The sequence below is a fragment of the Arvicola amphibius genome, chromosome 9 (genome assembly GCF_903992535.2).
Source record: "Arvicola amphibius chromosome 9, mArvAmp1.2, whole genome shotgun sequence".
NCBI classification, from domain to species: domain Eukaryota; kingdom Metazoa; phylum Chordata; class Mammalia; order Rodentia; family Cricetidae; genus Arvicola; species Arvicola amphibius.
Window position 1 is genome coordinate 114,530,384 of NC_052055.2, and position 26,591 is coordinate 114,556,974.

General features: G+C 39.1%; 1 protein-coding gene across 12 annotated transcripts in view; it reads left to right on the forward strand.

Annotated features, from left to right (window-relative positions):
- Pcdh15 (protocadherin related 15) overlaps window positions 1–26,591 on the forward strand; it is a 535,963-nt gene that overhangs the window by 501,973 nt on the left and 7,399 nt on the right. For 4 of the 12 annotated variants that reach the window (XM_038341586.1, XM_038341587.1, XM_038341593.1 and 1 more), the window contains 6 exons: window positions 6,067–6,243; window positions 12,214–12,432; window positions 14,701–14,709; window positions 15,315–15,455; window positions 17,593–17,598; window positions 19,161–20,592. In XM_038341586.1, the coding sequence (XP_038197514.1) occupies window positions 6,067–6,243; window positions 12,214–12,432; window positions 14,701–14,709; window positions 15,315–15,455; window positions 17,593–17,598; window positions 19,161–20,592 (1,984 nt within the window). Of the gene's footprint in view, window positions 1–6,066; window positions 6,244–12,213; window positions 12,433–14,700; window positions 14,710–15,314; window positions 15,456–17,592; window positions 17,599–19,160; window positions 20,593–26,591 lie in introns of those variants that run through there. The other 8 variants (XM_038341596.1, XM_038341597.1, XM_038341595.1 and 5 more) reach the window with 4 other exon arrangements.

Here is a 26,591-nt window from a genome sequence, read left to right on the forward strand (position 1 = left end):
TGACATCTAGATTATAGATATCTTTCAAAGGCGGTAGCAATTATTACAACTTTATATAAAATATGGAATAGCACTGAAATGGCAGTGCACATACCAGCAGCTCCTAGGTTCTAGAAACAGAATGCACCAGCTATTCTCAGCATATAGAGATGGATTGGAAAAGCTTTGAAGATGCAGGATCAGGATGAGGATAGAAATCAGAGTGAACACAGTCACCAGATAGCACCAATGGCCTAAAACAAGACTTATGTAACAAGGGCCTTACAACAAGAACTGTAAGAATGCAACCCGTGAGCAAACGTGAAAGTGTAGTCTACTTTGACTCACTTAGGACAAGGGCAGGGAAAAATAACTCTTCTGTTTGAGGGAGGAGGAGCTAAAGACAGACAGAAATAAGTATGGAAGGAAAATGATCAACCAAGATTAGAAAATGCCGTACCCTGGCATTATCCTATTAAATGGAAGCCTTTTGAAGAGAACCTGTATTGGAAATAAGATTAAGGGGCTCAGAGAAAGGAAAGAAAACCCATAGTTTCCTATTAAAAAGAAAGCATGTTTAGAAAAAAAAAAGTTCTGACTGATCAGTGAGAATCAGTTACTTAAGAGACCCAGAAGTGGAATCAGGTGTGTGTGTGGTCTTCTCAGAATTACTAGATGAAGCTCCACCCCAAATCTTCCCCAAGTCATAGTAGAAATGATGATTTTCAATAAGTAGAGTCTTGTGACAGAAAAGGATGTAGGACATCTTGAGCATTTTTAATATCTAGGAACACAGAGCAGGGGTAAATTCAGTACTGTAAGTGGAAAAGGGCTTCTAAGCTGGGCGGTGGTGGCGCACGCCTTTAATCCCAGCACTCGGGAGGCAGAGGCAGGCAGATCTCTGAGTTCAAGGCCAGCCTGGTCTACAAGAGCTAGTTCCAGGACAGGCTCTAGAAACTACAGGGAAACCCTGTCTCAAAAAAAAAAAAACAAAAACAAAAAAAAGAAAAGAAAAGGGCTTCTAGTTGAACGCACTCATATACTTCCCAAGAACGTATTAAATAAATAGGTTTAACTATGCATTATTTTTTTTCGGGGCTGGGTGGTATTGCTCTATTAAAGGTACACAACAGATTGTCTCCTGCTTCCTCCCTCTGGGCTCCAATGCTATATTCATGCTGTCTGTACCTACAAAATGTCAAAATTATAAAGTGATTTGAGGTGAAGGCCCTTCTTATATTCTGTGTGTTTTATGTGACTCTCGGGATTTCATTATTATGATAAGGGTAAATCTCTCAGGGAGAAAGAAAATCCTAAAATATGGATCAAAAATATTGCTGCTAATTGAGACCCCTTTCCCTCTCCGTCCACGGACACTGCAGTCAGATATTCACAGTGTCTGGTATGTGACTGTCCCCTCTCCATGAGTCTTCCCTGTTTTGCTTGTTCCTTGGGATTCTCTCTAGGAAGAAGCTGGAAAAGTGGGGAAACTAATGAATAAGAGAAATGGAAAAGAGAGCGGCACTCTAACGAGACAGGCTTCAAGCATCTGCCCTACACAAGCTTAAGATCAATCAAGCAAACAAAACAGTTTCACTGTAATTGGCAGCATCTCCCGGCATGCACCGTTATACAAATTTCTTTCAAAGTTAAGATCTTGATTTTTCTTGAAATAAGGGCAAAAGTAGCACACACTGGACTCTTAAAGCGATGCATTTTTTAATAGAGCAGAAAGTCAGTCAGTTTGATATTTGAAACAAAGTTATTTCTAGATGTACCAACATTTTCAAATATGTTGTTCTCTCAAATACTTCAAAGAAGGAGCATTAAATCTGCAGATATATTTAACCAGGATGGTAGCACACACCAATAATCCCAGCACTACTGAGAACAAAACAGGAGTCAAATTCAAGGAAGTATGAGCTGCACACTTTGTTTGTTTGTTTGTTTGTTTGTTTGAGACAGTTCTCATATAGACCAGATTTCCAGGGACAAGCTTGAACCTTTGATCTTCCTGCCTCCACCTCCCAAATTTTAGGATTTGCAGGCATGGGCAGCAATGCCTGACTTGCATGGGCTATGTATTGAATATTTGCTTTGTTTTCTTTAATGAAATAGAGTGGGAATTCTTTTTATTTATTTACTTATTCATTTACTTTTGGTTTTTCGAGACAGGGTTTCTCTGTGTAGCTTTGGAGCCTGTCCTGGCATTCACTCCGTAGACCAGTTTGGCCTCGAACTCACGTAGATTAGAGTGGGGGTTCTAATATGGACATTAACCATGAATGTAAAGAGCTCTCTCAACTACCGTGCTAGAGAATGGGAATCCTAGGAAAGGGTTTTACATTATTGCCTTAAAGGGGCACACCCATGGCATGGCTCTGGGTTTCTCCAAAAAGAATCTCCAGGAAGAATACTGTGGGTGTCCCCATGGAGGAGGCCTGGAAGAATCACATTTACTAGGGATATCAGGGTACCCTCATGAGGTTCTTAGTCTTGTGAATTAAAAAGAAATATAAGAATGGACTCCAAAAGGACCTCAAGGACAATTTTACTGAGTTTTAAGAGAGCAGACAAGCTGTGAATCTTAGCAAGTGCCTGGAGGAGAAATATGGAACAGAAGAGGAAAAAGTTCCTGGTGGTTTGAGTTCAGCCTGTGTGCAGGCCAGCCACGTGGTCAAGAAGCAGCCACACTAGGGAAGGAGCACTTCAGAGAAAAAGTGAAACCTAAAGCACTAAAGAAAGCAGGAACTTGGAAGAGAAGAGAAAAACGAAAAGTCGCACTCTTCTGAGTAATTTGGGAAAGCAAAGCTCTCAGGCAGACTAGCAAAGCTCTCTAGGCTACTGTGCTAGAGGGTGGGGGTCCTAGGAAAGAGTTTTACATCATCTCATTAAAGGGCTGTTTACTCCTCTGGTCTCTTTGGCTTAGCTGAAGGTGCGCCCACCGTTCCGAGTGATGATCCCTTAGCCAGGTCACTGACTCACCCAAATGAAATGTTCAGTCTCTACCAAGCCTATTCATTCTTTAAATATTTATTTATTTATTTTTATTATGTATACAATATTCTGTCTTGTGTGTATGCCTGCAAGCCAGAAGAGGGCACCAGACTCCATTACAGATGGTTGTGAGCCACCATGTGGTTGCTGGGAATTTAGACTCCTGGATGCTTTTGGCCTCCAGCCAGGACAGGACCAAGGACAATTTCAACTTCTGGCCAAGAGCATGCCCTGAGGCCCCTGCTTTTTGTTGTTGTTGTTGTTGTTTTTAAACTGCCTGGTAAGTGTCTCTTCTGGCTTTATTCTCCTTTACAAAGAGGAGGATATAGTAGGTGCCATTCAGGGAACTGGGATACTGACCAAAGATGACTTCGTTCTGCCGGGTGGGGTCTTCAGACATGGCAGTTGGGGTAACCTCACTAGTGAACCTATCTAGGGGACATCAAAGGTACTTCATGCTTACATTTGTATGACAGCCAGGGGTAGGGAGGAAGGAAAAAAATCGTTGCCTTGTGCCTGGGTAGAGATGCCAGGGAGAAGTAAAGACAAGAGTCTTTAGCGTTACAGTTCCTAGGCAGGGAGCCAGGATGAGCCAGGATACGGAATGTCCAAGCAACGTCCATTGAAGTCTCTGGAAAAGCTCACACACATCCCTCCATTGTGTTCTTCCAAAGTTTTCCTTTAGCTCCAAAGACTGAGCTCAAAAGTGTCGAGCCAAGGATCTGCTCTGGGTACTTTGAAAGCTGTTGGAGTAGCTAGCATCACAGTGTGAGGTCCCTCCCAGGCGGCTTCCAGTGAGCAAGAGAAAGAACAAATTTAATCAGCATTTGATCTTTAAGTTAAAATAACAGTGCAACTATCTTGTTTTGTTGCTGTTGTAGCAAGTAGGTGCTGCAGTATTGAATTGAGTCAATGTCATGGTATCTTATATCTGGGACTCTTATAATCAATATCATTAGTGAGAAATAGTTGTCTAAATAACATCTTATATAGTTTTAAGCATAATATTTAGAGAGCATAATCCCTCAGACTGTTATAGAAATATACCAATTCTTTTTCTAATCTTTTATACTTCCTTTTTTGGGTATTTAAGGTCAGGAAAGTTGAGAAAATTAACCGTCTTTTTCACTGCTAAGGCCAGTTGTGTGTCTGGTCCTCAGGAGTCAGTTGGGTTCGGAAAGAGCCTCTGGTTCATTAGGTCTCCATTTCCAGGTGTTCCATCTGAATGAGAATGAGCTGAGGTGAGGGACTTGATTTGCTGCAGGGTCATTTGAAAGTGCCGAGGACATTTCCCTATGTCATAGATACTGGTTGGAGTCCACCAAGGGAGGTCTCCATGGCTTCCCTGAACAAGAGGCCAGTGACACCAAAAAGTTACAAAACAATTTTAGAGATGGCCCCTGGTATCTAGTTAACCTTGGATGGTGAGGGCAAAATATTCTCCCGTTTAGCCCCTGTGTCCACATTAGATAGGCCTCCAACTGTGGTCACCACATCCAGGAGGTCAGTTTTTGCAGTCTGGTTCTTTTTAACAAGGTATAACATTTAGCTAACGCATATACAAACTCCCCCGAAAAAAAATGGGAATGAACTTTAATTAGATATGCATTATTTTCTTTTAAGCTGTTCCTTGTAGTTGCTACCATGAACAGATCAATAATTTAAGAGAATTCCATTGATTTAAGTAGGCTGGACTTTGACCTTCGAGATTTTAATATCATACATTATGTAACCCCTACACTTCCTCTTTTATGTGCCTATAAAACTCCCTCGTACCTCTATGTCTTGACTAAGATCACATCTTTGGCTTTGTCTCTGCTCTTATTTCTTTCTCCGTCTGCTGTTTGCACTCACTCCAAGTCGAAAGCAAGGCCACTGTAAATCATTCTCTACAAAGACTGAGAAGATATTTTGCTGTCTTGTGTTTTGTATAGGGTTTCCCTGGAAACGTACTAAGTCTCTTAGTATAATAATATGCACAAAGGCAATGTTATTACATTATGTTATATATGTATATTGAATTCAAATTTCTTTTAATAAGATGATAATTTTGTTAATCTCCCTATGTCTCATGGTAACATAAAAAGGATAGAAAATGAAAGGGAGGCAGTAAGTTGGAGAAAAACACGTTGAAAAGAAAGATGTAAGAACAAAGATATTTTGGGTAAAGAAGGGTTTCTGCATGAAAAGTCAGTGATCTATGGATTGAGTTTTAAGTCAACCTTTGCTGCTTAGTAAGACCCTATTTCAAAAGAACTTGACACATATGGTTATTGTTAATGCTTAAATATAAGACTTTAATATATATACTCTTATGTTCTCTACAAGTGTTAGTGATATAATGTCTTAATAATAAAGACTTTATTAAAGAAGTTCCTATTTATAGAAATATAGAAAACAATGAATGTTTAATAATAGGTATTTTCAATTAAGATCAAGTTATAGAACTAGAAAAAAGGTATACTCCTCTAAGAAATGGTCTAATGGATAACATCATTTCTATCGTCTACCAAATATTTCTTTTTCCGTAGAAGATAATAATACATCTTTTAAGTGTTTTATATTAATCCTTACTAGCTTCTGGGGTGTTCATGAAATATTTAGTCTTGTAAACTCACTAAACATGTCTACATTCTTCCATTGTGACCATAATCTGAGGACCATTGTGTCCTTGGGAAAGCTGGTGTTCTATTCCTCCAGTGTAACATGTTGCTAGTATCACATGCTCCTGTAGAGGGGTCATTTATGATATCAACAATATGAGTAGAGAGTCCCAGTGTCCTGTGTCTCCTTTAAACCAGCGACAGCTTCGTTTGTGCGATAGAGCTGACATTTCCCATGAGCCAAGTAAGCACTCAAAGATATCATAAATCCACATGATTGATAACCTCTTACGCTTATTCATCCTCCAGAATCATTGAGAGTTGAATGCTGAAAACCCATATAGACTCTGCCCAATGGTTCCTACATAGTAAACATGAGCACCACCAGCTATCATTTACTAAATGTCATTTCACATTGAGGTGGATTTTTTTTTAATCCTCACTAAATCAATCAGAATGTCATATTTATGTGTTATTTTTTATATAGGATTTTGGATCGCTATGTTCAGGAGCAAATTCCTGGTGCCAAGGTTGTGGTAGAGTCCATTGGTGCCCGTCGCCATGGAGACGCCTTCTCCTTAGAAGACTATAGCAAGTGCGATCTGACTGTCTATGCCATCGACCCCCAGACCAACAGAGCCATCGACAGAAATGAGCTTTTTAAGTAAGTTGTTTTTTATTTTATTATAGTAAGCCATGCAGTAACTGGAGCACCTATACCTAATTCTTTTTTTTTTTTTTTTTTTTGGTTTTTCGAGACAGGGTTTCCCTGTAGTTTCTAGAGCCTGTCCTGGAACTAGCTCTTGTAGACCAGGCTGGCCTCGAACTCAGAGATCCACCTGCCTCTGCCTCCCGAGTGCTGGGATTAAAGGCGTGCGCCACCACCGCCCGGCCTATACCTAATTCTTAATGAAGGATAATAAAGTTTAAAAACTACTTCAATGTTGTTAAAGTGACATAGAAGTGAAAGCAGAGGGAGATGTGGTATCACCACACACCGCTTCCAAGTCCTGCGCAGACTGGACCGAAGCCAGAAACCCGGGGCAGCAGGAGTCAGCTAAAATCAGGAGCTCCCACAGCACTCATAGGAACCTCATTCTCCCGGTGCAAGACAGAGACTAGGAGGGAGACACAGGCGATGGTGGAGGAGGTTGCCTGCAATGACTTCAGCAGTTTTGAAGGTTAGGAAGACATCGTGTCTTCTCACAGTTCTGTTGTAAAAAGAAAAACAGTGTCTGCTGTCCTCCTGACTCGGGAGGGCTCGGTAAAGGGAAACTCACAGTCACGTGCTCTGTATTCTGTACGACAGCTGAATTTCCAGAGAAAGGGAAGAAGAGAAAAAGGAAGGGCTAGGAAGGCAAGGAGGAGGGAAAAGAGGAGGAGGAGGACAGAAAGAACAACAATAAAGGAGAGAAAGCCTAAAATCCTTAATAGAATGTCATTACATTGTTTTCATTGGCTGTTAATCTGCTCTAATTATCTTAAGGCCGTGTCCAGATTTTTGCTGGATTATAGCGACACCTAGTGTCCTGAGGATTGCTGGGAAGAAATCAAAACACATCGATATGTAAACACAATTCATGAGTCTAATCTAGATTTTCAGAGCCATGCATATATTCTTCCTGACAAGTATTCTCAATACATCTTTCCCTAGTTTTTATCTACCTGTTTCCTTTATTTTCTATATAAATTTATTTTAATTTTGATAATAAATTTCAGGATTTTAGAAGTATGTCTGCATCTTAAGGATCCTAACTGATGGCAAAAACTGAAATGATTGGGGTGTAATTTGAACTGTGTTCATGAGCAATTTAGGATAAAATATCTGAGAGCAAACCACAAAAGGAAATGGAAAATGAAAATAATATTTTGAAAAGATAATATCTGGCATTTAGAATTTTCCTAAACTACTACCTGAGTAACACTAGCCATTTTAAAACTATGAATTTTTCATAAATAGCACACATACTCACGTTCCAAGACCCAAAATGCAGATATTAGCATTAAAATTATAGGAATGGAAATCATGCTTTAAAAATTATTCAGAGATAATATACGTGTTACTCAACACCCAGCCATAGGCCATAGACAATAAGGTTATTCTCTCAGCTTTTCATCATCTGAAAACAAAGAATCTGAGGATGTTGAATTCTTTGGTCAAAAAATAGGAAACAAAGCCGGGCGGTGGTGGCGCACGCCTTTAATCCCAGCACTCGGGAGGCAGAGGCAGGCGGATCTCTGTGAGTTCGAGACCAGCCTGGTCTACAAGAGCTAGTTCCAGGATAGGCTCTAAAGCTGCAGAGAAACCCTGTCTCAAAAAACCAAAAAAAAAAATAGGAAACAAAACTAGTAATAATAATAATTAGCAAATTTATTGTCAGAGCCCTGGGTGTAATGTCTGTCTCTTTGTATGAACCCCCATTAATATATATTTATATACATTTTATTATTGTATATTATATATTATGTATGTGTTTATATAGTATATAATTTTTGGTTAAGAAAATAGGTAGTGACCAAACTGCATCCCCTTCCCTGGGCTCTGCACTAGGACCCACTTCCCTGGCAGCTTTACCAGAGGCCAGAGTGGTCCTATGGACCCCAGGAAAAACACCACCCATTGCCCTCTGAACCCCTTTAAGCTTGTCCATCAACCTTAGACTGCACCCCTTCCCCTGGACCCCGTGTCCTGGCCAACTACTTTGGAAAAAGTCTTCAGATTTACCAGAGGCAGGCAAGAGTTTGGGACCCCAAGTAAGATACCACCCACTGCCCAAAAACACTCCTTAAAACCCACTCAATAATCCCAGAATTCACCCCTCCCATGAGCTCCATGCTAGGGCCCACATTTTGGCCAGAAGATCAGAGAAGAAAGAGAAACCAAGGAACAAAATACCCATCTAACAAAGACAAATGCAGGAATCAACACCTAGAACTATAAATCATCCCAAATCCAGATGCCTAAATGCTGGCGTAAGAACACAATAATGGAACTAACAGATGTTTTGACTCAAATGTACTTAATAGATACCTACAGAACATTTCACCCAAACACAAAAGAATATATCTTCTTCTCAGCACCTCATGGAACCTTTTCCAAAACTGACCATATCCTCCCCACAAAGCAAGTCTCAACATATATAAAAAATTGAAATAACACCCTGTATCTTGACCACCATGGATTAAAGCTAGATTTTCAGAAACAGAAACAACAGAAAGCCTACGAACTCATGGAAACTGAGCAACTCTCTACTGAGTTTCCACTGGGTCAAAGAAGAAACAAAGAAAGAAATTAAAGACTTCTTAGAATTCAGTAAAAATGAAGGCACATCATACCCATACTTAAAGGACACGGTGAACGTGGCGATAAGAGAAAAGTTCATAGCATTGAGTGCCTTCATGAAGAATTTGGAGAGATCTCATACTAGCCTCTTAACAGCACATCCAAAAGCTCTAAAATGAAAAGAAAGAGACACACCTAAGAGGAGTAGATGACAGGAAATAATCAAACTAAGGGCTGAAATCAATGAAATTGAAACAAACAGAACAATACAAAGAATCAATGAAACAAAGAGTTGGTTCTTCAAGAAAAATGAACAAAATAGATAAACCCTTATCCAAACTAACTAAAAGGCAGAGAGAGAATATCCAAATCAACAAAATCAAAAATGAAAAGGGGGACATAACAACAGACTCTGAGGAACTCCAGAGAATCATTAGGTCATACTTCAAAATCCTGTATGCCACAAAATTGAAAAATGTAAAAAAAATGGACAAATATCTTGAGAGATATCACTTAACAAAGTTGAATCAAGATCAGATTAACAATTTAAGTAGATCAATAATCCCTAAAGAAATAGAAGCAGTCATTAAAAGTTTCCCAACTAAAAAAAGTGTAGGGTCGGATGGTTTAAATGCAGAATTTTACCAGATGTTCAAACAAAAGCTAATATCATTGCTCTTCAGATTATTCCACAAAATAGAAAGACATGAAACATTGCCAAAATCATTCTATAAGGCCACAGTCACCCTGATATCCAAGCTACGCAAAGACTCAAGAAAGAAAGAGAATTACAGACCAATTTCACTTAATGTTGATCCAAAAATACTCAATAGAATACACTGGCAAACCTAATCTAAGAACACATCAAAAAGATTATCCACCATGACCAATAAAGCTTCATCCCAGATATGCAGGGATGGTTCAACATACGAATATCTGTCAGTGTAATCCACCATATAAATAAACTGAAGGGAAAAAACCATATGATCATCTAGTTAGATACTGAAAAAGTCTTTGACAAAATCCAACACCCCTTCATGATAAAAATCTTGGAGGAATCAGGGATACAAGTGATATACCTAAACATAATACAGAAAGCTGACAGCCAACATCAAATTAAATGGAGAGAAACTCAAGGCAATTTCACTAAAATCAGGAACAAGACAAGGTTGTCCACTCTCTCCATATCTATTCAATATAGTACTTCTAGCTAGAACAATAAGATAACTAAAGGAAATCAAGGGGATACAGATGGGAAAGGAAGAATTCAAAGTATTATTTGCAGATGATACGATACTATGCATAAGTGACCATAAAAACTCTACCAAGGAACTCCTACAGCTAATAAACACCTTTAGTCAAGTGGCTACATACAAGATTAATTCAAAAACAAATCAGCAGCCCTCCTATATACAAATGATAAATAGGCTGAGAAAGAAATCAGAGAATCAACACCCTTTACATTTCTTGGTGTAATTCTAAGCAAGTAAAAAGACCTGTATGACAGGGACTTCAAGTCTTTGAAGAAAGAAATTGGAGAAGATATCAGAATATGGGATGATTTCCCATGCTCATGGACCAGAAGGATTAACATAGTAAACAATGCCATCTTACCAAAGCAGAGTCAATTCAATTCCCATTAAAATCCCAATACAATTCTTTACAAACCTTGGTCTTCATATGAAAAAAAACAAGAGATCCAAGAAAGCTAAAACAATCCTACACAATAAAAGAACTTTCAGAGGTATACCATTCCTGATTTCAAGCTCTACTACAGAGCTACAGCAATAAAAAAAGAAAAAAGAAAGAAAGAAAAGTTAGTGGAAGTGGGTGGGGGTGGTGGTCAGATAAAAACCTAGTGCAGGGGAATCTTCCAGGAATCTGTAAGGATAACCCATTTTAGACTCCTCGCAAGAGCAGATAATACTCTAATCCAGCCATCTCCAGTGACTGAATTGGTGCCTAACCAATCAGAGGGGAGTTGTCCAGCAACTGATGGAAAAGGATGCAGACCCTTGGACAAACATTGGGCAGAGTTCAGGAAATTGTGCAGAAGAGGAGGGAAAGGGACCACAGAAGTCAAAGGGGTCAGGTCTCTGACTCTTTTACTGGCTTTTGGGACCCTTTTCAAACTCTTGGTCATCTTGCCTAGCCTCAATGCATGGGGAGGTACTCAGTCTTGCTGCAACTTGGTATGCCATGTTTTGTTGATACTCATGGGAGGCCTGCCCTTTCCTGGACGGAGACAGGGGAGGAGTGGATGGGGGTAGGAACAGAGAAGGGATAGGGAAAGGACTGGGAAGGGGAGGGGGGACTGCAGCTGGGATGTAAAATAAATAAATAATGTTTTAAAGAATGAAAATATGTAGCTTCTAAATGAATATTGACCCTCAGACCATTGGGAACTCACAGCTGGAGTTGATGACCCTCCATGTCAACCTCCCCCACTCTGTGATTGCCACTATGTACCACCATGCTCAGCGTGTATTTTTCTTTCCTTAATTGACATGTAACTTATATAACTGCACTCTCTTCCCCTGTATCCTGTCATGAGTAAGGCTAGACCTGTTTATCTCTTTAAACTTTAATTTTTATTTACTGTGACGGTGTTCACAATCCCTTCTTGCTTTGGGGGGGGAGGGGATAAAGAGTGTATAATTACTATCAGCAGTTTCGCTTCTTGTTGCTATGGTAAAGAAACTCCAATAAAAGCAACTTAAGGGGGTGAATGGTTTCCTTGGCACACAGTTCCAGGTTATAGACGCTCATGGTGGAGAAGTCACTGAGGCTGGATGAGGACAGAGCTAACCACAGTGCGTCCACGGTCCGAAGAGAGTAACCAACACACGTGGTCTGTGCACACTATCTCCTGATATGTAATCCAGTTTCCCCGGTCTAAAGAACAGTCCCACCCACAGTGGGCAGGTCCTCCTTTCTCTGTGTAATGAAGACATTCTCAGAGGCTCACCTTAACTAAGCAATCCCTCACTAGTGTGCTTGCTTCCTGGGGCTTAAGTTAATAATACTATTCCTCACACACAGTTGGCTTTTTTTTTTTTTAAAGTTTATTTATTTATTTAGTATACAGTGTTCTGTCTACATGTGTGCCTGCTGGCCAGAAGAGGGCACAGATCTCATTACAGATGGTTGTGAGCCATCATGTGGTTGCTGGGAATTGAACTCAGGACCTCTGGAAGAGCAGTCAGTGCTCTTAACCACTGAGCCATCTCTCCAGCCCCACAGTTGGCTTTTTAAATTCAAAATATCAGACGACTTCAAAGATGTATTTTAATTCCAAATCATCTGTGCTCTTCTAATGTAATTAGTTTTTCAATTTGTCTCACAATAAAGATTCCTGGACGGCAAACTGCTCGATATCAATAAAGACTTCCAACCTTATTACGGGGAAGGAGGACGCATTCTGGAGATCCGGACTCCTGAGGCCGTGACAAGCATCAAGAAGCGAGGGGAAAGCTTAGGGTACACGGAAGGGGCCTTGCTGGCTTTGGCCTTCATCATCATCCTCTGCTGCATCCCGGCCATCTTGGTTGTCTTAGTGAGCTACCGACAGTGAGTATGGGAGACGCTCAGTGGATATTCTCAGGAAGGTATTCGGGAAGCTGCCTGGTAAAGGAGCCTCTGGAACAACAATGTCCATGGTGTAGCTATTCCGTCGTTGTGTTTTTCTGCCTGTACCAACACGCCTTCCTCATGGGCAACACCGCAGACTTGCTATACATTTCTTAGTGCCCTTTGCTCCTAATAAGTCTTTGCTAACAGGGCTATTATCTTCCCGGCTTTGTGCGTTCTCTTCTGAAAGCCAAAAGCTCTCAAGAAAATCCCCCAGAGAGAAAGCAGTGCAAGATGATATCAGAGTCCCTCTTTAGCCAGATTCAAGAAAAATATTTCAGGGTCTCTAACCTGGCCAGATATTGTCCTGTTAATTGTTCTATCATTTCATGTTGTTGTTGTTGTTGTTAATCCTTGTAGCTACGTTTTCCTCTATGAAGACAATAGAATGTTGCCAAAATCGTGGTAAACTCTCAACACCACACCTGTGGCTTTTGATGTGGCTTCTCTCCTTCTGGCGCCCCCTGCTAGGGCATATCTTATCATAAACAGGATGGCTAGATAGAGTCTCTTCCTACAGTAAAATACATTCGATTTGGATTATCCATACATGAAAACTATTTAAGACCTGTGAGGTAGTCACGGTATTTAAGTATTTGAAGCATTGCAATGAGGTAAGCAAGAAATACAGTGGGCCTAATAGCAGGTGTGAGAAATTAGTAACGCGTCCCTACTGGCAGCCACTTTAAAAAATGAAGAGTTGATGAACAGGAGAAGTCGCCCTTAGGGTGCCACAAAACGTAAATGATGAATGATTACAATAAATTTTATAAATGTTTGGCATATAGCAAATAATGGCAGAAAAGCTATCCATTATTTAAAATACCTCCAGAGAAAGTATTAAGATGCTCCTGCTGTATTCTTACACCGAAACCTTTCTGTCCTCACCTGCTTTTTGTTGCTGTGATAAAACACTGACCAAAACCAATTTGGAGAAGGAAGAGGATTATTTGGTTTACGGATTATAAAACATAATCCAGGGAAGCCAGGACTGAAGCTCAAAACAGGAACCTGGAGGCGGGAACTGAAACAGAGGCATTGGAGGAGTTCTACCTGCTGACTTGATTCCAGGCTCATGTCCAGCCATCTTTCTTATACAATCAAACATACATTCTCAGGAATGACACTACATTCCATAAGCTGAGCTCACCTACCTCAATCATCCATCAAGAAAATGCCCCATAGACTTACCTATGGGTAATCTGATGGAAGCATATTACTCATTGAGTTTCTTTCTTCCAAAATGTTTCTAACTTGTGAGATGTTGAGGGGGAAAAACAAATACAAGCACCCACAAGCCGGTTTAATAGAAGCAATTTCTTAATGAGTTTTCCACCTTCCCAGGGGTGTCAAGTTGACGGTCAAAATTAGGTCATCATACCTTCTTTTTAATCACTAAATAATTTTCTCTTAAACTGAATGCAGTGAGTTAATTCCACCTTGAATCCAAGATGTGTTCCATGCGAAGACGTTTCACAGATAATTTTATAACAAAGGTCATGTGGCCTTGCAAACATAACATTTGGGCTGATACAAGCTAAGGTTAATGTTTTCTTAACAAATCAATTATTATATATTATATATTATATTAAATGTTCCTCATAAACAGTACTGAAAGAAATCAGTATTAATTTCCACATTTATTCTGTAGTGTTTGTTGCAAGGATGAGGGCCCGCTGGTTAGTCCTGGCCACCCGGCTAGCTTAGCCCCCAAATAACCACACAGAAACTGTATTAATTAAAACACTGCTTGGCCCATTTGCTCTAGCTTCTTATTGGCTATCTCTCACATCTTGAAGTGTTCTTTCTCTTTTATCATTCAGCTATTCTTTAAAGGAGTATATCACATTCTGATACCAGTAAAATCAATATTCCTCCAATGGGGGAAAAAAAACCCTTACAAATATCAGGCCATCCTCAAGATTCTGTTTTCTCATGAGATTTGAAACTCACAGGTCTGTGTTTTAATTCAGTTTTTCTTACTCACTTCAGTTCACCTATTTCTTTCTTTGTGATGAATGTTTTAATAACTTGTAAGACTCTGCTCATCCACTCACCAAATTAAAGTCCTTCCTTCCCCTGCTACTGTGGCATTATGATGTGAATCAGTAAATTGTTCGTAATTTATAGAAAGTCATGTTAGAAATCCGTTAGTACAGTGTTTCTAATGCCGCTCTCTCTTCCCCCTACACACTGCTTTCCAATCAGGTTTAAAGTGTAAGTATAATTATGAATATTTTTGCACATGAATTTATGTAATAGAAAATGAGAACTCACAGATTATATTGATCAAGTAGTCATATCATCCTGATCTGTGTATTATTTTCTTAGTGCTTATTTGAGCTTAAGATTTTGAACTCTGTGTGTGTGTGCGTGTGCGTGTGCGTGTGCGTGAGTGTGTGTGTGTGTGTGTGTGTGTGTGTGTGTAAGCTGATTTTAGACCATTTGTTATACAGAGCAGTAACATGAAAGGTAAGGTGTATTCTAATCATTTTTACAATTTGATGCCTTAATTCTAAGAAAGACATTAAATACGTCTGTGACATTTAAAACCGTAGATCACCTCTAACATCACTGACATGAACATTAGTAGAAATTAGCTTAATTTGAAAATATTTCTGTGAATTATACTGTTTATTCAAGGGGAAAACATTTGCATATTGAACATGAGGTTATTCTCTTATGTCAATTTATTAGTTCAAATATTTGTTCCTAATTTAAGTGGGTCCCACTGATAAAAGACCTCATTATTTAAACAATAGCCTATTGATTGTTTTTGGATTCTAAACTGAGTTTTACAAGACAACCTTACTCTACTCAAGACGCCAGGCTGAGTGCACCAAGACTGCAAGAATCCAGTCTGCCATGCCTGCAGCCAAGCCTGCAGCTCCTGTGCCTGTGGCACCACCACCACCACCACCTCCAGGGCCACATCTCTATGAGGAGCTGGGAGACAGCACCATGTGAGTAACAGGGGGACCAGCTGCGTTGGGTGAAGTGGATGCGCTGAGTCAAGCTAGTTCTAAGCCTATGCAGAAAACAGCTGTAAGCCTATTATACTTTATCATTTATTATTAAGTAGAAAATAATTGAAAAGTTAGGTTGGAAAACTGTAGCCAATAATAAAAAGCAAGCAAATCAAGGAAAAAAAATACAGAAAAAAATGTATTTTTTAAAAGGCAGCATCCATGTTAGCATACAGCTGCAGAATAGAGTTTGAATATTATATTTAATCTCCCAGGCTTAATGATATTGGGACAATTTTCTCAACAAAATTATAGATTTCTAAAAAGCAACCAAATAGGAAATCATAAAAAAAATCTAAATGGTATAAGATGGTAATTCCTGATTTGAGATAAGAAAAAAAAAACAAGCAGAAAGATAAAGAAAAAAAAACCTCCCATTTGTCAGTCAAAGCCAAATTTTATAGTTTAAAAACCAGGCATTCTTAAGATACTACTGTAGGCTTTTATAGAAAGGAAAACTTAAATCTGAACTGTTAAATGACACAGTGTGTTCTGAACAGTCTGCGAGCAGTATTGCTCTGGAAGCAGCTGTGGTTCCCACCACCACACTGTGGAATTCCTAAGCAATTTCAAGCCAGACATTTTGACAGAGCTTATTAATGTATAGCTGAGACTTTGCAACTGTTTCTGTCAAATGATACAACCCACGCAGTCTGATTTAATTTGTATTTATTATAAAGCTTCAAGAGTAACTACTTTGGGACATAATAAGCAATCAAGTATACTATACAATTTTGACGAGAGATAAACTCAGGAAACTTTGTTATTAGTGACTAAAAACATATATCTTTTATGTTTCTAGCATTTACTCAAAGTAGTAAAGCAATCACAAAAAATCATGAAAATGGTTTCTACTGGAAAAAAAACAGTTTAGATGGATGCATAAATAGTATAGACAGTATTAATAATATTATATATGAAGCTGTAAAATGTATATGGGTGCCATTTTATGTTGTATAAATATATCTAATACTTAAGATATAATATGCAGTATATAAATCCTATGAATGTTAATGCACAGCATTGTATTTGCATACAGGATTCATTCCTTAAATATGTCTTTTCACCTCTTTCATAGTCTGCAATGATGCTCTCATTGAATTACTGGTGAAATAGGAATTGAGCCAATATGAGTTGATTCTCTGATTATACTGAGCAGCTCTTTCCAGCAACAATGTTTAGATAAAAAAGAATTTGTTTCAAGTTAGCAGTATTTACACATGAGAACAATGGCTGAGATAGATAGATGATAGATAGATAGATAGATGATAGATAGATAGATAGATAGATAGATGATAGAGAGAGAGAGAAAGAGAGAGAGAGACAATCAGTAGAGTTTTGTGAGGGAAAATTGCAACTAAGAGTCTTTAAGGGCTATTTGCACTTGAAAAGTTGTAGTAGATTTTTCAATTATGTATTGAAACATTTTAATTCTGAACCTTATCTCACTTTTAGAAATGCTTCACTTTTCTATTGAAAATATTTGATAAGGATTCTAGCAAGCCACAAAATAAACTAGCTCCAAGGAAATTATTGCCAATTATTTTTAAAAGAAAAAAACAGTTATGAAAAAACAAATCTTCACATAGTAATTAATAACTTCATGTAAATTTAACATTCTATAGTAATACTCATCTGTACTTGATACATTTACTTTCTTCCCCAAACCCAGTACCATCTCCCTAACACAGCACACACTAACCAATCTTTAAAGTTATGACACATTCATGATTCTTATTATTATTTAAGGTTTATGTTTCATGATTAAGGTAACAGATGTTTCGCAGAGATAAATTGTATATATCTCTAGCAAACAGATTGTTAAATTAAATTCCTACATGATAAGACACTGGAGTAAATGCCACAAGATTTTATCTGAAACATTATTAGGCATTATTCTCATGAATAAATGGGAAGAAATTTTTTAAAATAAACATGCAAGTTTTTTCTCTCTTGGATGTGTTATTGTTTAAAGCAAGTGTCTGTTAGTATTGCATAATCGCCTCAAATTAATGACAGCTAAAACTTTTTCTCCCTGTCACCTGTTTCCTCTTTCTCACCCGTGGAATCATAGGCATAAGTAAGTAAACAATATCATTTTAATAAAAGGCTGCTAGAAAGTAGATGCAATGGGATAGATTGAGCGGTATTGTGTCTGCACAGTGGTCCACATCTGTCACGATGTAGGATGTAGGCGTTTGTGTTTAAAAGGAAATCTCATCCTCCCCGCCTACTTCCCTTCTGGTTTGACAGCCCTCATACTCAGCAGGGGAGGTTTCAAAAGTATCTCTATCTTTAACTCAGACGTAGAGTTCTTTCTATCACAAGTGACCTATATGTAATCACCAAAACTGGTGGCTATACAATGTCCGGTTAAATGATATGTTTTCAAGATCACTTCCCAAGCTCAGGAAAGGCAAAAGTCTTTATTATCTGTTTTTGGTCCACTTGTCTATGCTTTCTAAATTATTCAGATTGGCTGATAATCCAGGCCTGTTTGTGAGCATGCCTGTTTTTCTCATCAAATTTCTAACTTACATATCATTTTATTGTCTAATCTATTACCCCATCCTGAATAACTATTTATTTCTTATTTAAAATATTTATATTTTATTTTCTTTTATGTTAAACATTAAACAATTGACAAAATTAATTTGCTGTTATGTTTTAGCTTGGGAACAAACTTAATTGGGGGCTATGTAAAGTACATGTTACCTAACCTTTCTGAAGGAAGGCTTCCAAGGCTTGTAGTTCAGGCTCTTGATTGGTGCTCTGAAACTTTTTAACTTTAATTAGAATGAACACCTACTGTGATATTTGCTCAGTATTCATGCATGAGCAAACCATACAGTGATACCAAAACAATCTTATTTTAACCTAAATATTTTCATTAACGGGGATCTTGAATAAAATTTGATCCACATTATATTTGCAGAAAATGTACATTTTTCCTCTCTCTATTTATGTTTTCTGTGTTGTAAAATAATTAAGCCTAGAGTTTAAATGGGAATAAGTTATTTTAGTTCAGGATTGTGTGGTGAAGCTGATTTCTTAGTTCTGATTTCTGAACTCCCTGAGAACTTACCATCCTGTCTTTGGAAGCTGTCGTTCTTCTAAGCTGGGAAAGGTGCTATCCCTTTCTGTATTGCCTTACAAATTTGATTTTATACCAGAGGATATATTTGGCTCCCAGAGTTAGTGAGATACAAGATAACGGGCAGTTACTAACTGAGATACTGCCAAGACCCATGCATAACAGCAGGCTCTGAGCATCCTCCAGCAAGGTGGGGTACACAGTCAAAGCTGAGGTTTTTCCTGGGGTACACACAAAAAAAATTGAGGTGCCTATTTACACTCTCCAAAGCAGTGACTTGTACAGGAGCAAACCATTAGATATGAACCCAGATACTTTGCTATATCAAACTAATGGGGGGAGGCAACAATCTAGAGATTTATATTTTAATGTCAACATCTCAGGCCTCTCCCAACTCCTTGTCTTTTCTAGACTAGAGCGTGAATGTGATGTTCCCCTTCAGGGCTTTAGCACGGTTAGGCCTTTGTAGTGTACAGTAGAGTGGTAGGCATGAGAAAGCCTCTCTCATGAAAGCTGTTTCACAACCTGTCTCCTTCTTCTCTTTCAAGTCTTTTCCTTCTCTACCATTTTGAACAAAGCAGGGGAAATAACTCAGTCCCAGAAGACAGGACCAGTCATCACGATGGGATGGCCTTTTCGTCCAGTACCACTGAGTCTCATGAGCCGGCTCATGTAGAGGGACCGCTTAAGGACAGCCAGCCTAAGCCAGCAAGGACGTTCTCATTTCTTCCCGATGAGGATGATTTAAGCACCCATAATCCCCTCTATATGGAAAGTATAGGTCCAAGGTCAACCAATTCCGACCTGTCACCAAGAACAGATTTTGAAGAGCTGTTTTCACCCAGATCACAAGTTAAGAGTCAGTCTCTGAGGGGCCCACGAGAAAAGATTCAGAGGATGTGGAACCAGTCTGTGAGTTTTCCTAGGAGGCTCATGTGGAAAACTCCGCACAGACCAGAGACCATAGACCTGGTGGAGTGGCAGATCACCAGGCAGAAAGCTGAATGCGAAAGCGCTGGACCCCACCCAACCCCGAGAGGTAGCAGCAACGTCATGCTCACAACCGAAGATGCCCACGGGTCAGAGAAAGAAAGGGGGCATAGAGACACCCTGGTCGTACAACAAACAGAGCAGTTGAAATCTCTGTCCACGAGCTCTTCCTTTTCTTCATCTTGGTCTCACCTTTCTTTCTCAACTCTGCCGACTATTTCAAGAGCGGTAGAACTCCGGTCAGAACCGAACGTTGTCACTCCCGACTGCACCCTGGAACTTCCTCCTCCAAGACCTTGTGGTTTAAATTCTCTAGGTTTTAAGAGAGAGACCCCGACTTGTACGGTAGATACGGAAGCAAAGAGGAACTCCTTTGAAACCCTTCCCCATCCACCTAACAGCCTTGCTTCCCTCCCACGACCTCCTCTTCCTCGACCTCCTGTCGCCTTTACCACTTTTCCTCTTCCCCTCTCTCCTCCTAACCCTCCTCCTCCCCAACTTCTTACATTTTCTCTTCCCACTTCCGCCCCCCGGACCTCTTCTCTACCTCCACCACCATCGCTTCCTCCTCTTCCTCGACTGCCAGCTCCACGTCTCTGCCCACTGCCGCCTTCCACTTCAGTTCCACCCACAGACAGCATTTGTATCCCAGACGTTAAATGCACTGCCAGTGTCACCCACGCCAGAGAAACTAAATCTTCTACGACACAGCCACCAGCATCCAAACAGCTGTGTGACGTGGAACCTCACAGACATCCAAAAGGGGTCCTCAGACACGTGAAAAACCTAGCAGAACTCGAGAAGTCGGTTTCTAACATGTATAGCCACATAGAAAAAAACTGTCCGCCCACAGACATCTCAAAACTACACACGTTCTGCCCTCCAGTAAAAACAGACTTGGAAACCACATGTGACCAGAGCCAGGAAACGTTGGTTAGGGTTGTTGAGGGAATTGACGTGCAACCTCACAGTCAATCAACATCATTGTAATGTTGCTTCTGTTTTAACTGGGCAGTTCTTTTCTTGGTCATGATCCTCAAGTGGAGCACGAGAATTTGAACGTCAAAGAAGAATCCACTGTTTTAATTCCAAACTCAATGCAATGCTGTTTTCTTCCACACTTTTAATTTAAATTAACATCATCGCCACTAACTCATAGAGTAGATTTACCTTAATTTTCTTAACTTCAAGGTAGCATTATTTGTCCTTCATTTATTTAAAAAGTAAGTAACTTTCTCTGTTTTTCCTGGGGCGATATGGGCATGAAAAGTACTGATCCAACTAAAACCAAAGGCTTGTTGACTTTGCTGATAGGCGATGTTACTTTTTTCTTTTGTCTAAAGTTTTTGACCATCATTTGATGTAAACGTTCTAGTGGGGAGAAACAGACAGCAGGTTGTCAGTAAGCAATAGTGCTCTCTCTCGGGCTTATTACTCTCTTAAAGTCTGTGTATTTGGTGGAAAGAAATGTTTCCCAGGTAAAATGTTCCTTCAAAATGTAGGAAGTGACAGACAGTAGGGATTTCAAATCAATCTCAGGTGCTATAATATGTAGTTATCGGTTTTCTTATGATACCCTCCGTTCTGGCTTGTTTTGATCTTATTAGTATGCTTTCAGACGATAAATCTCTCCCGTTTTCAGTTACTGTTCTATTCCTTTCTCTCGGTGCTTTCTGTTTCCTTCTTTATGATGAAAATAAATCTCATGCCCTTGACATTTGTAAGACATCTTATTTTTATCAAAGGTGCCTAAAATGCTGTTTAATTTAGCCTTTTCATATGATGACATCATCTCCTTAATTATAATTTTAGGATTCTTCCTTTCAAGAAAATATTCTTTGATATCCGATTCATTTAATAAATAAAATAAAATCATGTTCAAAAAGAAGAGACATTATACTTGGTGAACTATCCCCTCTTTGTTCATATGTTTGCTCCTTGTTTTAGACCACAGGTAAAAATTTATCCCATGGGGAGAGAGTCCCGTAGTTGCGATAGTTGTTAAAATATTCCTGAGCTCAACAGCTGGAATTCTGGGGATCAAAGCTAAGCTAAGCATCACTGTCTTCATGAAGCATACACATTGTTCATAATTATATCTACATATATAGTTACATGATGTATTCTATGTAGCCACCAAATAACTATTTTTCCAATGAAACCCGTTGAATAAATTTTAACTGCTAGATATCCCTACTTTTGAAACAAAATCCTTTATCCATTGGACCCTAGAACTGTAGTATTTGAGAAGACACACACCTAAAGAGAGAAAGGTGCATTTCCAAAATAGCCCTATGCAGTGTGCCAGGAGAGCAGCTGTGATGGCCAATATAGCTTCCGCTACTTCAAGGAAACAGCCGGTGTTTTCCTGAAGTGTCCCAGCCAGGGTGAAGCTTGACTTTACTTCTGTGTGTCCACCAAGCCTGAGAAAACTGCTAGTGTGTCATCTCTGAGGTGGTGTTTTTATTCATTGTTTTTTGTTGTTGGTTTTTTTTTGGTTTGTTTTGTTTTGGTTTGTTTTGGTTTGGCTTGGCTCTAAAATTTGGGACAATTCTTCAATAATTTAATGTTCATTCCTGATTAACAAGAATAGATTTTTAAAAAAGAAAAATCAGCAAGTATACTTGTTCTTGGTAGCCCATCTGCTTCAGATGTTTTTCCTCCAAATCAAAGGTGATTGATTTCCAGGGATTCTTGAACGTGTTTTCTCTCTTTCACTAAAAAGGCAATTGGTGCTGCTGGTGGCAGCTGGTCATAGACCTGAGAACTTGTAGTGGGTTCTGACAGGCTGTTGCTGAAATCAAGTTGAATTATCTTCCACATGAGCCCTATAAAGGTTATTTAGATCAGTAAGCCTAAATGCTCCTCCTCTTGGCAAACTCCAAGCTGACCACTGTCTGTATGAAAAGAACACCCTTTCCTTTGCATTTGTGAAGGTCCACTCGATGGGTCAAGGTTGGTTAGATAGCTTATTTAAAATCCAAAGAAAACATTTATCATACATTCATCATTATTAAAATTAAATGTATACAGATGTAGGATGTAAAATGAATGATTTCTACACACAATGTGATAAAATTACATAAAAGATGCATTGATATTATTTGATTTATAATTATGAAAACATTCATGTTTTGAAAGAACACAGATAATTATGAATATTGACTGTATCATATACCTCATGTAGGTTTGTTTCTGCCTTTGAGCTCAAATAGCAGTGTAGTTGCCCAATGAAAACACCAGAATGTATTGTGTGTGTACATGTGTGCATGCATTTGTATGTGTGTCCATACATGTGTGTGTGATTACTTTTGAAAAAGGGTCTTATTCTGTCACCTTGAACTCATAACTCACAGTAAATTCACATTCACTATGTAGTCCACACTGACCTTATACTTGTGCCAATTCTCCTGTCTCAGCCTCCCAAGTGTCCGGGTTGTAGGCAGGAGCCCACTAAACCAGGATATTGAATTTTTTGCAAAATATCCTAGGAAATAAAATTTGTCTGGATATTGTACCTGATATGTGTGGCATCAACAGGATGAAGCCCTAAATGTGAGCTGTGTCTTATCATCTCTAAAAAGACAGTGGGATAAATTTGAATCTGTATAAAGCTTTACACAAATCAGAAGGATCATAATAGCCACGTGCCTTGACAGAAGTATATAAACACTTTGTAAAGTTCACTACCGAAACGTTAGGAAAATAAGCTGTTGAGGATTACTTCACACTGCATTGGCCCCATTACCAGCAGCTCCACCCAGCTATTGGGTAATCACTGAAGACACATCTGGATGTGTAGACCCATCCTGCAGAGCAGTGCTTCTCGACCTTCCTAATACTGCAACCCTTTAACACAGTTCCTCGTGTTGTGGTGACCCCCCCACCAGCCATAAAATTATTTCTGTTGCTACTTAATAACTGTAATTTTGCTACTGTTATGAACCGTAATGTAAACATGTGATATGCAGGATTTCTGAAGTTTGACCCTGTGAAAGGGCTGATTGATGCCCAGAGAAGACCGTGACCCACAGGTTGAGAACCACTGCTGTAGCATTATGCCTGCCTGTGCACTGCAAAGATACTTTGGTTGTACCTTAGAAAGCTATACCTTTAACTCAGTAACATCTCTTCATAACAGGCATATACAACTAGATTAACAGCCTCAGCCTAATGATTAAATATACAGAAGATAAGAAAAGCCCCATAATCAGTAGCATTCTTAGTGTTACACTCCCTTGTACCTCTCAAGGGCAGTCAAATATTGGACAACTTGTGGTCCACGAACTCTACTTACCTTTTATAGTTGTGAATACTTGAAGGTTAACTCTCTAGGGTCTTTTTCGCTTTAGTTCTAATACTGTTATTGACCCATGGGAGGTTGTAACTATTTTCATTTTCATTATTGTTAGAATCAAGTGGACACAGACAAAAGAATTGCAATCACTTTGAAGATTATAATCTGAGTATGGACATACCTGTCTTATTTTCGGTTTAAGAAGCATCTCTTCCCCAATGAAACTGTTATTCCTACCAAGACTTGTAGAAGAGACAGCACAGAACACCTTTAGGCCATCTGATCATAATAGAGTCAGAATGAATTATTACATATTCTTTTTAAGTAATTTTCACATCTGTGATTCAGTGTATGTGTGTGCATGGGGATAGAGAGCACGTGGACCGTAGCATGCGTATAGATAGAGGTCAGAGGACAACTTCCAGGAATGTTATTTCCTCCATCATGTGATTTCTGAGGTTTGAACTCAGGTCTTCGGGCTGTGTGGCAAGTGCCTTTACCTGCTTACTGGATATACTTAGTTGGTCATAAGAGAGAAAAATCTGTGGAGATAATCTTTAGCAAATCAGACATGGCTCAGAACTTTCTTATCTTAATAATATTATAGGAAAGATGCCCCGGTCGGACAATTTTTAGTAAAATGTATCGTATTTCCTCTGATTCTCTTAAATGGTCCTTATCTGTAATTTTCTCTGGCCTGAAAATCCATGCATTTAATACAAATTTCCATTTCTGCCTTTCAGGGGAGGCTTTGCACCAGAGGTAAGGGCCTTATCGTATGGTACAGCGCCAAGCCTTCAGGGGAAGCCTTTGTATAATGTATAGGATGAATACTGGTTCTTTTGAAGCTAGTTTTATCTTCTTTCATTTCAGTCAAAACTTTTAATGATGTTTTCTAATGCATTTTCTTTCTATATGTTGCTTTTTTGCTTTGGAGATTTAAGTCAGGGTGTCAACAAAGATCGATGTCTTTGTCCTGAATTGCAACTACTTAGGACTCTGTTAGCATGCCAAATTTGGTTTTCTAGTTCTACAGATATAATTCAGAAGCTGTAAAGTTACTTAACATTCTTTCTCTAAACACAGCCCAGGGTTTCACCTAGTCCAAGTATCTTAAATATCTAATAACTCAGTTGTACCATTAGGAGTCTCTGAGTTTTCTATTACGATCCTCTGACTCACCCTACAGAGAACATACTGAGGATTCTAACCAATAGAATGAGGTTTGTGAGTGACGGTATCTGCAAAGTTGCTGGGAACCCAGTTTGATTTAACTTCTTAACCCAGAGAGGGATGTAATGATATTCTCTAAGTAGCTTATACTGCAGACTGTGTATGTGCTAGACTTATGGAAAACCATACTAATGACCTAGATGAAGATCTATTTCTCAGGGATGACCTTAACAGATAACAACTGAGTTATAATCAGAGTTCTGCCCTAAATGTCCTTTCCTTTTCAAAGAGCAATCTGTCTAAATGCTCATTTTGAGCAGCTGGTTCCCAGTCAGGACCTCTTCCAGAGCCGTCTCCCCCTACCTTCCCAGGGTGTACAGGAAGATCCATCCTTTAACCATTTATTCCTAAAATTCGCGGATCCAAAATTTGACCAGTTATTAGTTCCTATCTGTTTGAAGCATAAATTATCATGGAAGTTACCAATAAGGACTTTGTCGCAGTTCACAGACTGAGTAAAAGGGGAAGAAGACGGGGGCAGGCCCTACAAAATAGGACGAGGAACAATTTCCTGACTCCCGAAAGACTGTGAAAAGCATGCTTGAATGTGAGCCATCCATATTTGGTTTTTAAAAAGTGGGGGAATGAGGACCGTGCCTTAAGCACAATCCCAAGGATACTGCACCTTGTCACCTAGTTTCCTGTTCTTCCTAGTGGATGAAAAGTAAAATGGTAAAGAGCTTGAATTAAGGTTACGCTTCTCAAAATGGCCCTGGGACATTTGTTCTTAGAAGCCCACGTTAGGTAGCTTAGACAAAAATATCTGTATTGATATTTGGTTAATAAGGTGATTATAAATTTGCTAATTAAGGTAACCAAAATTGAAACAAATGACTTCTTATATACCTTATGTTCCCAAGTAATTATCTAAACTATTATTTAGTAGTTTGGTAGCTGTCATGTGGATGATGAATCATATGTTAAGCGGCAGGTTCAAGCTGTTGCCTTTATTCCTTTCTTCTCAATCATATTCTATATTCTCCATCTGAATTATTACCTAAACCTTTTCCTGTTTGATTTCCTTTGGCAGCATCAACTGCTGAGACCTTCTCTTCTTAAGCCGGAGGTATCGATTTTCACTTCCTTTTCAAACTCACTAAACCCTTACAATACTTTTACATTTCTGTTATGTGTGGGCAGAGTGGGTGGCCTCTGATGTGGTCCCCTTTTACAAAGGAGAGAAAAATGTTTTTTCAAATTGAAAGGAAAAAGTACATAAAAGTAAATCACCTCTCAATTGCTTGCCGTTGGCCAAAATTACAAAATTTTACCCTCTCTAGAACAGTGGTTCTCAACCTGTGGGTTGCGACCCCAAATGACCCTTTCACAGGGGCCTCCTAAGACCACTGAAAAGCATAGATATTTACATTACAATTCATAACGGTAGGAAAATTACAGTTATGAAGCAGTAACAAAAATAATTTTGTGATTGGGAGTCACCACAACACGAGGAACTGTA